At 33.8% G+C, this 15,667-nt stretch overlaps 2 protein-coding genes across 5 annotated transcripts; one reads left to right on the top strand and one right to left on the bottom strand.

The window, feature by feature from the left end:
* The first annotated feature begins 2,311 nt into the window (after positions 1 to 2,311).
* On the top strand, positions 2,312 to 5,915 carry LOC115978747 (FRIGIDA-like protein 4a). Its single transcript, XM_031100606.1, has 3 exons — positions 2,312 to 3,260; positions 4,582 to 4,763; positions 4,862 to 5,915. The coding sequence occupies exons 1-3, from the start codon at positions 2,378 to 2,380 to the stop codon at positions 5,762 to 5,764; spliced, it is 1,968 nt and encodes a 655-aa protein (XP_030956466.1). The 5' UTR covers positions 2,312 to 2,377; the 3' UTR covers positions 5,765 to 5,915.
* Positions 5,916 to 9,541: 3,626 nt separating this feature from the next.
* LOC115978683 (putative pentatricopeptide repeat-containing protein At1g26500) lies at positions 9,542 to 14,546 on the bottom strand. 4 transcript variants are annotated; one of them, XM_031100526.1, is made up of 4 exons: positions 14,392 to 14,546; positions 11,099 to 12,915; positions 10,781 to 10,986; positions 9,542 to 10,151 (listed from the first exon to the last, which is right to left on the bottom strand). In XM_031100526.1, the coding sequence occupies exon 2, from the start codon at positions 12,874 to 12,876 to the stop codon at positions 11,326 to 11,328; it is 1,551 nt and encodes a 516-aa protein (XP_030956386.1). In that variant the 5' UTR covers positions 12,877 to 12,915; positions 14,392 to 14,546; the 3' UTR covers positions 9,542 to 10,151; positions 10,781 to 10,986; positions 11,099 to 11,325. The 4 variants fall into 4 exon arrangements, with proteins under 4 accessions (XP_030956386.1, XP_030956387.1, XP_030956383.1 ...); XM_031100527.1 differs by lacking the exon at positions 14,392 to 14,546 and adding an exon at positions 13,443 to 13,586 and having other exon boundaries at positions 10,781 to 12,915; XM_031100523.1 differs by having other exon boundaries at positions 9,543 to 10,151; positions 10,781 to 12,915.
* Between the last annotated feature and the right edge of the window lie 1,121 nt (positions 14,547 to 15,667).

The following is a 15,667-nucleotide window of genomic DNA, read 5'->3' as shown; positions in this document are numbered from 1 at the left end:
ACAAACAGTGAGTCAAGGATCGGAGTGAACCATTTATTTTATATAAAGTAGATATGACATTATAGGAAGGTGGAACATGATCAATAGGAATTGAAACATTGTAAATGGTGCAAAATTCTTAACTTTTAAAACTGTTTCTTCCTATTTGATTCAACAATCAGAATTATTTAGTGACTCTTCCTTCGTCTTGTAAAAAAATTGAAATTAAAATCACCTTTTATTTTCCTAGAGTGTCAAGGTAATGCTCGCATCATTTTAATTAGCTCCCTATTTAATTCGGACTACTTTCCATTTTCATGTCAAAGTCATAACAAGTTATTATTGTCCGCTGCTACAAAATCATTCATTCCAAAACATTAAAACATGACATAATATGTCAATGGCTTGGTAATTCTTGCCTCAATATTCTTTTGTCTAGAGATGAACTTGTATTATAGAGAAAAAAACATATTAAATAGTTCTTAAACGCCCCTAATTTAGGTGAATATCATAAAGAGTACGTTATGTATTATGGTTTGCTTTCCCTTTTTTCCCACTAGGTTTGAAATTTAGTGCCCATTAGATATAGTTTAAGTGTATTGGTTTATTTGACTTGAACATATAGTTTTGTAAGGAATGCCGTATATTTCACTAACTTTTACTGTTTTACACATCTTACTCGGCCAAAATGGCCCTATACCACCTTTTTTTGAAATTTTTAGCAACAAAACACTGTTTCGGAAATAAATGGCAAAGTACCACTTTTTCCAGAACTCGAGTTTCAGAAACTCGAGTTCCTCAAAAAAATTATGTGGTACTCGAGCTTGGTAAACTCGAGTACCATTTACACAATACTCGAGTATACCAAACTCGAGTACATTTTATAAATAAAATGCAAAAAAAAAAATTTACACAGTACTCGAGTTTGGTAAACTCGAGTACTGTGTAAATTTTTTTTTTTTTTTTTTTTTTTTTTTTTTTCTGTTTTGTTTTGTTTTTTTGTTTGGGGATATACAAAAAATAAATATAAAGATAAAAATAAGAATTTTATTTATTTAAATAGAAGTATTGTAAAATATAGAGATTTTAATTTCGAAATATGAATTTAATTTTTACATTAATTAAAATTGTTCATTGTTTTCTCATAAAAATTGTTCACTATTTTCCGTATAAACAAATTCTACGATTTTGCATAAAATTATTTTTTGTTCAGCATTATTTATGAAATTATTCGCTCTCTTTTTTGCATAAATTATTTTCTGTTCACTATTTAAAAAATTGTTCACTGTTTTCTCATAAAACACCAAGTGAAATCGTGTTTTCTAAATTTAAACGCCAAATCTGAATGCTTTTTCATGTTTGAATTTCACAATAATCGAATATATTTTTCTGCTTTGATAAAATCTGTTTCTACATTAATAAAATTTTCTCTCTGCACATCATATTTACTGTATATTCAAATCTGCTTACACAGTACAGTGTAAATTTTTTTTTTTTTTTGTTTTGTTTTGTTTTGTTTATGTTTATTTTTTGTATATTCGAATACTTATTTTTATCTTTATATTTATTTTTTGTATATCCCCAAACAAAAAAACAAAAAAAAACAAAAAAAAAAAAAAAAATTTACACAGTACTCGAGTTTACCAAACTCGAGTACTGTGTAAATTTTTTTTTTTTTGCATTTTATTTATAAAATGTACTCGAGTTTGGTATACTCGAGTATTGTGTAAATGGTACTCGAGTTTACCAAGCTCGAGTACCACATAATTTTTTTGAGGAACTCGAGTTTTGGAAAAAGTGGTACTTTGCCATTTATTTCCGAAACAGTGTTTTGTTGCTAAAAATTTCAAAAAAAGGTGATATAGGGCCATTTTGGCCCATCTTACTCACATAGCAATTAAAAAAGCACTTGATTGGACTAATAGTACAACTCAAAAACACAAAGGAGGGCATGACAAAATTTAATGAATTATTTGGTGTCGAGAGACTTTTCCCTTCAACCTATCATAAGCATGAAATTGTTAGATTTATAACATAAAAGGACGAGAGAGTAGTAATGCTTAATTTGGAGAAAAAAAACATTGTAGTTATTACTTGAAAAGAAGTTAGAGGAATATTAACTGGAACACACACATGGTCAATCCAACGCCTCATTTTGTTGTTGGTGAACTTTTGACCTCTGATTAGGATTTTTGTTATCCTTAAATTCCTTAACTTGATAGTTTGAGGAAAGAAAAGGAAAAAAAACATCCATGGTTCTAGCAATTTCCATAAACTGCATGCCGTTTAGCACACGTATAGTGAAGTTGATCACTCACAAAAAGCAAAGGTCGTTACCCAAATCCCCCTCTTCTCCTACCAACCCTGTTGTCTAGTCTAGGAATTCTCACTTTCCTCCATGTCCTCTTCGTCCACTTCCTCCTCACTTCCAGACCTTCCTCCACTTCCACAACTACCACACAACCTTCGCAAATCATTCAAACTTCTCAAAACTCATGCTGCTGCTGTTGCCAATTTCACTCTCCAATGGCAGGACCTAGAGGACCACTTCCATTCCATTCACAATTCAATCCAATCCAAACTCCAAGAATTCCAATCCCAGCAAAAAACCCATTTGGATTCTAAAGAAACCATTTTGATTCCAACCCATGAATCCCAAGTCAATTCCAAAGAAACCCAATTGAGTCCAGCTCTTGAATCCCAAGAAAAATCTGAGGAAACCCAATTCTCAAACCAACAAGACCAAGCGGATTCTGAGGGAACTTTGCCTGAAAACAATGGGAATTCTTATGAGATTCCAATAAATGAAGGTTGGAAGGCAGTGTTGTTGTATTTGAATGATCATTCGAAAGAGCATGAATCTATGCACAACGATTTATATAATGCACTTAAGGATTATGTGGATCCTGGGAAGCTAGTGTTTGAGGCAGTGAAATGGATTCACTCACAGGAATTGGAGAAGGGGAATACAGATAAAGAAATTCGTGTTTCAAGGTGGAGTTGTGCGCTTTTGTTGGAGGAGTTGCTGAGAGTGAAACCAGTGGTTAAAGCAGAAGTGAGAGAAGAGGCACTGAAACTAGCCTTTGAATTGAAGGGAAATATAAAAGAAGACGATATTGAGAATTCTTGGGAGGTTTTGGGGTTTTTGCTGCTTGTGGGTGCATTTGGATTGGTGGCTGAGTTTGATGAGGATGAGGTTTTGGAGCTTTTGAAATATAGTTTGCATCGTAAAGAGACTCCAGAGTTGGTTCGGGCTCTTGGTTTTGCTAACAGGGCCCTTGGTAAGTTTCAACGAATTTTTTATGCTTGTTATTTATAATTTATATATGTGGTAATGTGGTATTATTATTGCACTATTTGGAGTGGTAACTCAGTGGCCTTACTAGTTACTAGTTACTAGTTACTACTATTTCCTGTACTTTGTAAGGTCAGTTGTTCTTATATAATGCAAAAAATGTAATGGCTGAAAGCTTGAGGGGTTCTTACTCTTTAGCTGGTTTGGTTAGTTTGAATGCTTTGATATGAACATGCTTGATGCTCTGACAAATAAAAATTCTTCTTCATTTATGGGATTTCTTCTAGGACAGTGAGTCCCATATTTTATCGCATTGTTTATCAGCATTAGTAACATCAAATCTTGGTATTGACCATTCAATATTCATTTCGAATCATTATGTTTGAAAGTTGTTTTTTTGATAAGTGATTATGTTTGAAAGTTGTTGCAATGACCATGTCAATTACCAAAAATGTAACCTTTCATGGCTGAATGACTTTTTATGTCTTACACTCAATATCTACTTTTATTCATTTTTTTTTTTAAACTTTATTACTTGTCTACTTCTAAGATTAAATTAGACTGTTTCAATCTTATTAATTATATGATTATGGTGCTCAGCCACTAGAATTATATAACCATCTTAAAATAGTCACAGTTCTCTTACTTTTTTGACGTATAATGTTCCTTATTGATGCTTTAAGATTTAGATATAGTAGTCCATAGCTCTTTGGCTCTCTATGGCATTTTATTTTTTCTGCTGTACTTACACTGCATTTTAATTGAATCTGGAACTTTTCCTCTGTTCTAGTATGAATTTCTGAAATGTTGTGCCATGTAATGTAGAAAAAGAAACGTTTCTGGGTGTCACAAAAAAGAAAAAAAGAAAGAGATGTATCCTGGTTGGAAATCAGTGTACTTCTGGATCATAGATTTTGATACATTCAGATTTGCCAATTCATGAGGGCTCAGGGTAGTCCTTGTGGTTTTGACTGCCTCATGGTAACACTTGATTGCTTTATGTGTAAATTATTTTTATTAAGAGGACTCTGCAAAGGGAATTTATGGTAACTGTGCTCTTGCTGTCTTTGTATTGTATTCAGTGCTAGGGGGTTTATTTCTTAGTAAGTTATACAATTTTACTTTATTGTTCACATTTTTTACCCTCTATTCTTCCCTTCCACAAGTGGAATCTCTTCTTGCTGCATCTGTCACTGTTATTGCCTTGATTTTTAGTCAGGATATTGCTTATTTTGTTGTTATCATATTTTACTCCTCTTTTCCCAAACCCTGATGAAGTTCCTTCATTTGTGTTTTACATGTCCTAGATTTTATCCAAAAACTCCTTACAAAGAATAAGCGACTCGATGCTATCAGATTTATATATGCATTCGAATTAGATGACAAGTTCCCTCCAGGACCCCTGCTCAAAGCCCATTTGAAGCATTCCAAGAAGAAAATATGGAGGAGTATCAGTAGAAACTATGGTTCTATACAACCTGACCAAAAGGTATATTTGCCTCTTGCTTTTCTTTATCACAGTTGCTTTCGATAACTAGTATCAAATGGCTGCTTTGCTTAAACTACAATTCATTAAATTCCTCACAGAATGAGATGGCAAATAGAGAAATAGCTGTTCTAAAAGCGATGTTACGATGCATTGATAAGTACAATCTTGGATCCCATTATGATCCTAGGAACCTTGTAAATCGCATTGAGCTTCTGAAAAGGCAGAATCAAGAGAGGAAGGCAATGAAAGCAGCTTCTAAATCCAAGGCTCAGGTGCAACAGAAGAACACAAATAAACGTACTGCCAATTACCACAAAGCTGGCCGGGATCAGCAGAGCAGATTTAAGCGTCCTCAGACAGATGAATCTCGTGCATCTGTGAATGCAGCTTTCTCAATCCACTCAGTACAGCCATCTTATCCTCAGCGAGAAGGTTCTTTTGTGGGTCAAGGTGCAGAATACTTAAACCCACCTGCTGGAATGGCTGTGGCAGCAGCTATTCCAAATGTTTCCGTTGGTACGATCCACTCGAGGCAACTAACTCATTGTCAGCCAGAAAGCTCATTCACAGCACAAGATTTACAATACTTAACCCCATCTGCTGGACAGTATGGTTTGGCGCGCTCCTCCCCTGATCCCACACGTGTGAGTTTATCAGGTGCACCATATGGTTTCCCGTACTCCAGTCCCGTCCCCCAATATGCAAACTCGTCTGTTGGATACAATGGAATGGTGGGCTCCCAAACTGGCACCCCATGGAGCTCATCATCTGGTCAGTATGGGGCAAATATTATTGCAAATGGGAGCACTGAGCAGATTGGATCAGCTGGAACCCAAATAGCTGTAGGCATTGCTTCTAATTCACATCCAGACAGATCAATTTCTTATTACCCAGGGAATCGACTTAGGAGCCCTAATTATCATGATGATAGGTCAGTGTCTCAAACTCACAGTAGAGATAAGCAGTCTCAGTGCCCACCACCAGCTATTTATCATCTTTAGATATTGCTTTTTTTTTTTTAAGTTACATTATAGTCATTACTCTTACAGTTTTACTTTCATTCTGTCTTCCCTCTCAATGAAATTTAGCTTGTCCATGAATGAACATTTTTGTATATGGCTTGAAGATAAAAAGAACTATTGTTTCAGTTTAGGCAATCTGAATGTCTTGATGATTGCTCATATCTCTCACTGGCAAATTCGTGATGTGTCATCTTATGCTTTCCGTATATACGAAGCCTTTGATGCTTGTCCTGTGTTTTTCAATAAATTCACTCATATTCATAATTCATCTAAAAAAAGGGTCTCCAGTACTTTTTTAACTGAGTTCAGTCGTCCCACCACTTGAGCTTAAGCTCTGGCCAAATCTCTGTAGACTAGCTCAGTTCGACCACAAATAAACTTGTTAGTCCTCCCAGTTACAATGGATTCCCTAATTTGCTTGGTAAGAAATAAATTATAAAAGAGCCTTCGAGTACTAGTTGGAAGAGGCAATCATACATTGTGAGTTTATATTAAGGGATAGGAATCAGAGACACTAATGGGGACTGATTAAAAATTTCCTGTCCCATTTTTCAAGTTTCACTTTATATTTCCACCAATTATATCATATATATATATGTATATATTATTTTTTAACTTTGGGTATTTTGTGGGTTCCAGCTAACCCAATTGGTAAAGTTTCTGATGGTTGAATAAGAGACCTGGGGTTCAATTCCTGCCTACACCAAAAACTGATTGGTGTCTTAGTCTGATGATATAGAGCTATCATCAGGAGCGGACGCCATAAGTTGAAACTCTCTCTCAAAAAAAAAAAACTTTGGGTATTTTAAGATAAAATTAATATATATAAAATGACAAATTGTGATTGGTAAAACATAATGTAAAACACAAAAAGTAGGATGAAGGATTTATATTCTATAAATTTTACTATGTAAAAGATTGATATTAAGGTTGTGTTTGGTATTAGCTTAAAAAACTACTTTTTTATTATTTAGCTTATTTTTACTATTATTCGCGGGTTTCATTGCACTTTTTGATACTATTCATGGATCTCGTTGTACTATTTCAACTACCTTTTAGCTTTATTTACAGTACTTTTAGCCAAAAAATTTCAATTTCAGCTAAATAAGCTGTTTCCAAACGGACTATAATGGGTACTAAAAATTTTATTATATATGCTTTCAAATTATGACTTTTTTATAATAAAAAAAATTTATAATTCAACAATTACAATGGAGGGAGGAAGGAGAATTTGAATTCTGAATGTTACTGTTAGAAATGCAAAGATATGTCAACTAGTTGAATTATATAGTTCTTAGTTAAGATGTGCCAATTAGTTGAACTACATGGTTTTTAGCTGACGAGTCAATTTTTAGATACAACAAAAGAGTAAATAATCAAATTATTTATTATATTGTTGATGGGACACCAATTACATTAAATGTCATATTACTTTTGCAGCCATGTATGCATTTTATAAAATCAAATATGGAAGGCCACATTATACATGATTCTACCTATCTTATTTATCTATATAATATTTAAAACATGAATATTAGTATTTATTGTTGCTATGATCTTGTTAAGCCATATCAGCGAAACATTTTAGTCTATTATGTCAATTTTAGTCTATTTGGTCCACTTTGATCCACTTGGTCCATTTCAGTCCATTCTGGTCTACTTCAATCCATTTTGGACTAATTAGGCCTTGAATTGGTTCTTTTTGTAGTTTTCTCTTTCCAATTTTGGGCTCAAATTTTTTCTTCTTCTTAATTTCTGGATTGAAAAGTATAAAATTTTATCTTATTTTGCCAAACTTTTTTAGTTTTAGGCTAAAACATACCAACAAAATAGGCATTCAAAATTAGAGATCATACCCTAAAAAAGCAATAAAATGAAAAATATTTAAAAGATTACTTTAAAATTCAAGTTTTAATAATATAGGCATTATATTTATATTTGAAAAGAAAAAAAAATGTTATTATTCTAAACTTATATAATAATTTAAACTTAATATAACATGTTAAATGTGTTCCATAGAATGTTGGTGTATATTTAAAAGTAAAAAAAAAAAAAATCTTGGATGTGTTCAAATTAGTCAACTGATTACAATATATTTAAAAATTTTCTTTTTCATAACATCTTCTCCATTTATATAAAAAAAATATTATAATTATGTGATTTAAATATTTTTTATTAAATTACATTATATATATATAAATATTTATTTATTTATTGTTGTTGTTGTTGTTAAATGCAAAATACATTATATGTTTCATTACATAAAACTTATAAAAATAGAAAATACTTTAAAATAACAGGCACTATTAAACTACAAATTTTACATTATATTCTTCTAAAATAATTATATTATATTTTCTCATAGAATGCGTAAATTTGCTACTACTATATATAACTTATACATGCATTGCGTCTATAAGATTATTTAATTTTATATCAAGTAAATCTTTATGCTAAACCACCAATTTAGTTTAAGCATTTTGTTAGCAATGACCACATTTTTACATCATATTGATTAGAATTAATAATCTCTAAACATTTAAATTCATATTTTTTGTTAAATAAATTAAAGATTACACTGTCAAAATATACTAATAGTTTTAAAAATTATGAAACATATAAAAATTCAATCAAAATTTAAATAGTTTAAATAAAAAACGTCCCTTTACATGTCTAAAAACAAGTCGATATAAGAAAAATATAAAAAGAAAAGCTTTAATTTTCATAGACAAATGCAATAAAAAACTCTAACTTCGTACCACTTACTAATGATTAAATTTGCAGTTGTCCTTTCTTAATGAAAATACAAGAATACAAACAGAGCTTCATATCTCACTTATCGAATTGTGAGTATTTTTATAAAAAAAAATATATATATTTTTCGAAAATAAGGATAGTTTCAATTAAAGAGAATTATTTTTTATAAAAGATTTTTATTTATCTATTTTTAGAAACATATATCAAGAATATACTTTAATTTAATGAGCTAGTTTAAGATAATAAGAATAATAAGATGATGAAAAAAAAAAGCAGTGAAGCAATAACCGTGAGGATGATTATGTTCCACTGTTAATTTAGTGAGGGTACCGAAGGGAGGCATAGCGTAATTCAGGCAATCATACATCCCTCATATTTTTCTTGCACCTACAACAGTGAAGCTACTACATGTTTGAGGCAAAATCTCTACGGAAACATCATATATTTGTAATTTAGGCAGTGTTATTACACACATTTCTTTTTTTGAACGGGGATAAGTTACGATTTCAGTTCAAAAAATAAATTGTGTAAGATATGCGCAATAATATGTGTGAACTAACAATTACCCTTGTAAGTTGGGTCCAATGTAGTCATTTACACACCGAGAGAGCCGATAAAAATCGCACAAAGTCATTTAGTAAGAAAATATTATTTCATGTGAGTTCTACTAGGTGTTACTGTTTACTAAAAAAATAAAAAATTAGGATGTTTATCCTACATTGGTTGTATGTGTCTAGAGTCCACTGTTTATAACCCAATCTACAACTACAAAATAGTTATACTCTGGTTATGTAATGTATTATAAAGCTGGTTTAAAACACTAGTATTATTATTTTCGTGTGTATTCTAATAAGTATTACTGTTTACTCAAAAAAAAAAAAAAACAAAAAACAAAAAAAAAGTAAGAAATATTAAAGTAACATCTATTCACTGTTTGAAATGGGGACTAAGTTTTTTTTGACAAGTTAAGAATTTTGTTACTAAAGAGCTACCTCATGAAATGAACACACAAGGTAGCCTAAAAAAATACATCAAGTATTACATGCAAACGAAAGTGAATCAATGAAATCTGTGACAGTACTACTAGAACTAAGACCCATTAAATTTGACCATTCATCAAATTGTCTAACCAGGTAACTGAATGTGAGAAAGTTTATTCATTGGCAGGTCTGTTGGACCAATTAAGTGCCATTAATTAGTTTCATACCGTACAAAATAACCAAACTTTTGGTTGGAACAACCCCACTTGGGTCCGTATCTCAAATTACTAGTGGATATGGCTTAATTAACTCCACAACTTTGACTACAAGATTGCCAAAGGAAAGATGTATTTCCTATAAAGCAAACAGAACATCCAGTCATAACCCGTTTGAATGTGAGCAAGGAACAAAAAGTCTGGCAATCACAGTGCTTGGGAGTAAGGCCAGCCATACAACGTCTGAAGTCATCAAGCATTCGATCCATTCATCGGCCCCAAGATATTATACTTTACCAAGATTAAGCTTAACATAATTTTTATTTAAAACAAAAATTGCTGATATGACATCAACATCAGCTGGATATTGCTTTTCCAACCGCAACAGCAGTAGCACCTTATCCGTTGCCTCACCTGACAAACGGGGGATGTCTTATCAATCATCAAATATATGAAAGGAAAAACAAATCGGGAGCCTGAAAAAAAATCTCCTTCTGCTTGTCATGCTCGCAATAACAGGTTGATCAGAGGCCAAATGCCATCACATCTAAATTGTTGAAAATTGAAGTTTATTTACATAAAGCAGAGTGTTTTGAAGGATGGAGAGCTAGTAACAACAACTTAATTTAATGGTGGGAAGTTTAGAACACATAAGGGACACACAGGGTGTAGCTGATCCACTATGGGTTTGAAAAATTGCATATACAAAATTGCTCAATTTACAGTGGCATAACTTAATCCTCTCTCTCTTGATATATATATATATATATATATATATTAGGTGTGCAATTATGTATAAGTGTATCTATAATTGTATATATGAGCTTTGTATTTGACATTGACCAAATCCATGTTGTGATAATCGAACATGACAGAAGTTTTTATTAAATAGTGGTAATATGTAGTAGGAAGAAGCATCTTCTCAAAGGCTAACTATAACAATGAAACCATTCTATAGATAACAGCATAAGGTCTTGAAGAGCAATTATAGAACTACAAACATAACAAAGGAAATCATAAAAAAGTGAAATTTTGCAACTAACCTGACCTTCCATTTGCAGACAACTTTTTCATATTGGATATCACTTCCATTATCATCTATTTGCCATGAGTTGGATGAAAATTGACAGCGAAACAGACTTTACTTTTTCCTCCCCATCCTGCTCATCAATATGCAAGATGGTCTTGCAACTGCACTACCAACCAACTCTAATATCTCAGGAGCAGTACAAAGCACACCCTTATGCTCCTAGGAAGGCAATAGCAATTTGCTCCAAGTAAATGATTTTGAGTTTAAAAGTCATCAATATGTGTGCATGCATAGAATATAAGTAAGCTTTAGCTCAGCAATTAGGGATTACCAAATCTTCTACTACAGTGATCATCTCTTACACTTAATATATTTGTAAGATCACATCCTTTGCGCCTCAAAATAGTACAATCAAAGGGAGAAAATTTTGGGGACCTGGAAGCAGAGAGAGAAATGTTCCTGATTAATTAATTTTCAATCCATCAACTTCCTTTCTTGTTTGTCATATAACCTCCTGGGAGCAAATTATTATCTACAAATTCTTCATTAAATCAGTTCTCAAAGTCCCACTGCTCTGTTTCTTCTTCTGTCTCTCGTAGCCATTCTCTGCCCATACCTCTCAAATATATCTGCCAAATCAACTGACCCTACCTCTCTCAATTTCTTTGCCACATCCTCAAACATAACAACACCCTCCTCATTTGAATAATACTTCAAAAACTTATTGTAATCAAATCTGGGAACCTCAAGCCCTTTCCTTAAACTCCTCTCCACATACTTTGTGGCTTCTAAAGACTTTCCCGCCTTAACCAAACCACCAACAAAAATAGTTTCAAAATTCACAAGTGGGTCAGTTCCCTTCCTCCCTCTCTTCCCTAGATGCCCTTGCAATAACATTATGTAGGTATGCATTGTCGGCTCACACCCTCTCTTTATCATCTCTCTAAACACTTGTGTTGCTTCACTTGCCCTTCTTAACTTCAAAAGTCCTTTTATCAACCCATGGTACACATTGATATCCGGTTTCTCAATCCCTTCCACAATCCTATAAGCCTCTCTAACTCTCCCTCTCGCCAAAAGCCCATATATAAGCGATCCCAATGTTAGATTATCAGCCTGAGCCCCTCTCTCACGCATTTCTTCAAACAACATGTACGCTTGTGCAATCTTACCCCTTTTGCACATCCACTCAATCACAAGCCTATAAGTTGAAAGACCCAAATCATCAATTCTCTTTGTCCTCATCATCTGAAATAACTTCAATGCCTCATCATACCTATTAATCTTGAAGAGGGATTCCATCATTTTCTCAACCGCATCAATATCAGGCTGGAACCCCTCATCCACCATCAAATTCCAAACCTTTGAAGCCTCAACCAAATCACCCACATCACAAAAACCCTGTATCAAACACTTATAAGTAACCCCACTTGGCTTTATCCATTCTTTCAACTTGGACACAACAAACTTGGCCTCCTCAACAAGTCCATTCCCACACAAAGTCTCAACCACCTTATTCAAAGTCTCCAAGCTATACTCATACCCACATGCATTCATAGAGTGAAAAAATTCCACACACCTTTTCAACTCCCTCGCTGCTGCCAAGGTGTTGAGAGCAATCCTAAAAGTCTTCTCATTGACAAGACGACGTCGTCCCATCTCATGGAGAAGCTCCCAGAAAAGCTCAATGTTGCGTGATTTGCCAATCACGTCAAGCAACTTGTTGAAGGAGACAGAGGTGTGAGTGAAATGTGAATGTGAATTGGCTTCTGTGTATTGAAAGAAGCGGTAGACAGGTCGCCATGAGTAAGGGAACTTGTTGCAGACTTGGAGGAAGAACTCAAGGGTGAGGTGGTTGTCTTGGTTGATTTGTGACTGGCAAGCGTGGAGCTTGGAGTGAAGTCTTGGGTCTGGTGAGTCTTGTTGCTGGTAGAGGATGGTGCAGACTCGGAGTAGGTGATCCGGGTTAGGTGGCAAAATGGTGGTAATGGGCTTGGAAGGTTGTGGTGTGTGAGTATGGTTGGTGCCTAATAGATGAAGGTGGTGGTGGTGGTGATGATAGATGAGGTTTATGATGGGTTTAGTGGGTGCTATTCGTTTCACTATCATTGAGAGAGACTGATCTTGTTCACGATTTGCTGAAGCAGACTGCATTGAAATCACATTTTGTAGTGTCAAAATGGAAATTTTATCAAACCAATTATAACATAAACTGAAATTGACTTATTAAAAACACACATTGATGTTTGTTACACATAACATTAAGCTATAAAGTTTCTATAATGGCAAAAGTCACCTTAATATAATTCATGGTAAAAAAAAAACCCTTCTACAAACTAGCATTTCAACTTGTAGAAGCTTCCCTAAAAGAAAGGGGCCCAATGGACATCACAATGCCTATCAGCAGTCTAAGCTTCCAGTGAGTTTTCAGACCTTGAATGCTTGGAATTGAAAAAAGCCACAGATGGAATCGGACTTAAAAAAATAACGCATAAAACTCTTTCAAATTCAAGGCACTTCAATTGGCACACCATTATTAATAACAAAGAGAATGTAAACCCTTTAAAATTACCACCATAAGCAAAGTTTGGAAGCTTTTCTTATTGATTTTCCTGTGGTTTCTGAGCAACCAAACAAAGGAAACAAATGAGAAAGAGATAGAGGCAGATTAGCACCTGGAAGTAGAACGAGCTTAAAGTGATGGCAGTTCCATCAACCAATGTAGTTGAGAAGTTGAGCTTGAGAATGATGGCTATGGGGGTTTGACGGTGCACAAAGAGAGAGAGAGAGAGAAGCGGCAGAAAATTCAGTGGGTCGGGTTTTTTATTTTATTTTATTTTTAATTATTTTTACTATGATTGATTTCACAAACTAGTGCATTCCCATCATGCCAGTTAAACTAGCATTTGGGGAAGAAAATAGATAAACCCACACAAATCTGCAGTGCATCAACCTCCTCAAACTAGCATAGAGAAGTAGCGTATGAACTTTGAACATTACCTCATTATTATTGTTGAGGGTACAATTAATTGCTATTGTTAAAAAAAAAAAAATCAGCTGTTTATTCAATTGCAGTATTGCACTCTCTCTCTCTCTCTCAAGGTCCAATCCACATAGATTAGCGGTAGTTAATTTGTTGCTGGTGGACTGGTGGTGGTGCAAGGTGTTGGAGCTTTGACTGGTTTATGATTTGGGTTGAGTTTTGTTGGGTTGCATCTGTAGATGCTGGTTTGCATTCCTTTTACTCATTCTAGGGTTGAAGGTGCATAAGTTGAGTGAGGAAGAGTGTGAATGCTTCAGAACAAAATGTTTGATATGAGGACAAGATTCCATTCTTTTCATTGAATTAAAAAAAAAAAATCTTCTTCCTTTTGTTTTCACAGGGCTTTGTTCCTGGTACAAAAATCATACCCTATGCTTCTACTAAAGAAAAAAAAAGGCTACAACTATAAATTTTCACTACCAAAGTTTCTCATAGTCATTTCTTCAAACACATTGCATACAACTTACAGCCTAACAAAAATTGAACAAGTTATAGTAAAACCACAAAATTTATAACTCCCAATACCAAAGTCTCTCATAGTAACTTGTTAGGACACAAAGAAACAATCAACAAACACTCACCTCGCAGTAGCTTCCCGATTCTGCTTACTACTTTTGCAACTTCTGCGAAGGTGAAGAAGACTGAAGAGAGAGCAATCGGAAATACTCATAAAATCAGAATTTCTGAACGTTTAGCATTTGACACGTCATTTAAAACTAACAACAATTTAACCTAGCTAGTACCAAAGTTAACGTTAATTTAGTTTTTATACCGTTAATAACTCTAATTGTCGAAGTTAAGGAGGGGAGGAAGAGAAATCTTTGATAATAAATTGTTACTGATTTACTGGTTTTAATCGAACATACCACTGATATTATTGCACTTAAAATTTGTTATATTAAATTATTGTGATATATTGTAGCATTTTTATCCAAGTAAATATTCTAAATTAATGTTGTCAAAAAATTTGTAACTCTATAACATTTTCCTACCAAATTTATTCTTTTTTTTTTTTTGTGATTTAATGATTTTTTTGAAGCTTTGTCAAGTTTATTGTTGTGCATACATGACTAGAGAGAGTCAGTAATGCAGGTGGACATATCTTTCTTGAGTGCATATTTTTTATTTTTTATTTTTGGAGAAAAACCTTCCCAGCAAAGCAGGGGAGGGCTATGTATTAATAATTTCTGCAGAGTATTCTGCATAGGAGCTTACAGGTACTTCTTCTATCCAAGTACAAAAAGGAGAAGAGAAATTACAAGCTTCCCTAGCAAGTCTATGGGCTACTTTGTTTCCCAATCTACGAGTATGGCAGAAGACCAAGGACCTAAAGCTGGGAGAAAAGGACTTAATATCAGTAATTATATGCCCAAAGGGAGCTGCCGAGTAGTCATCAGAATTCATAGCTTGGATTGCAATTGCTGAGTCGCCCTCAAGGATGACCTGATCAAATCCAAGTTCTAAGGCGAAGATCACAGCCCTTCTTGCTGCCAACACTTCCACTATCTCCACAGAAGTGGGTAGAGGAATAACTTGTGTTAGAGCAGCCATTACAAGAACATAGTCATGCACAATATCATGTGTTTTTAATCATAAGAACTTAGTACCAGCCTTCACAAATTTTATTGCAAATAATTTACCAAAATAATTTGGATCAAGTTATTGCAACGATATCTTTATTGTAATTGTAAGGACACGATTTGGTGACGAACCTAACAGTATTGGGTTCACACGTAAAAGGCCCAGACAATACAATTTTTAGAGCGTGGGTGTAAAGAACTAGGTTAACTATAGCATTTCCCTCCAAGATTTCCCTTAAACCAGTTTCAGGTACAGGGTCGGTCTCACAAATATTTT

The sequence above is a fragment of the Quercus lobata genome, chromosome 3, assembly GCF_001633185.2.
Source record: "Quercus lobata isolate SW786 chromosome 3, ValleyOak3.0 Primary Assembly, whole genome shotgun sequence".
In the NCBI taxonomy this organism is placed as follows: domain Eukaryota; kingdom Viridiplantae; phylum Streptophyta; class Magnoliopsida; order Fagales; family Fagaceae; genus Quercus; species Quercus lobata.
The sequence above is the reverse complement of the archived record's forward strand: the minus strand, read 5'-3'. Positions and strand labels throughout refer to the sequence as shown.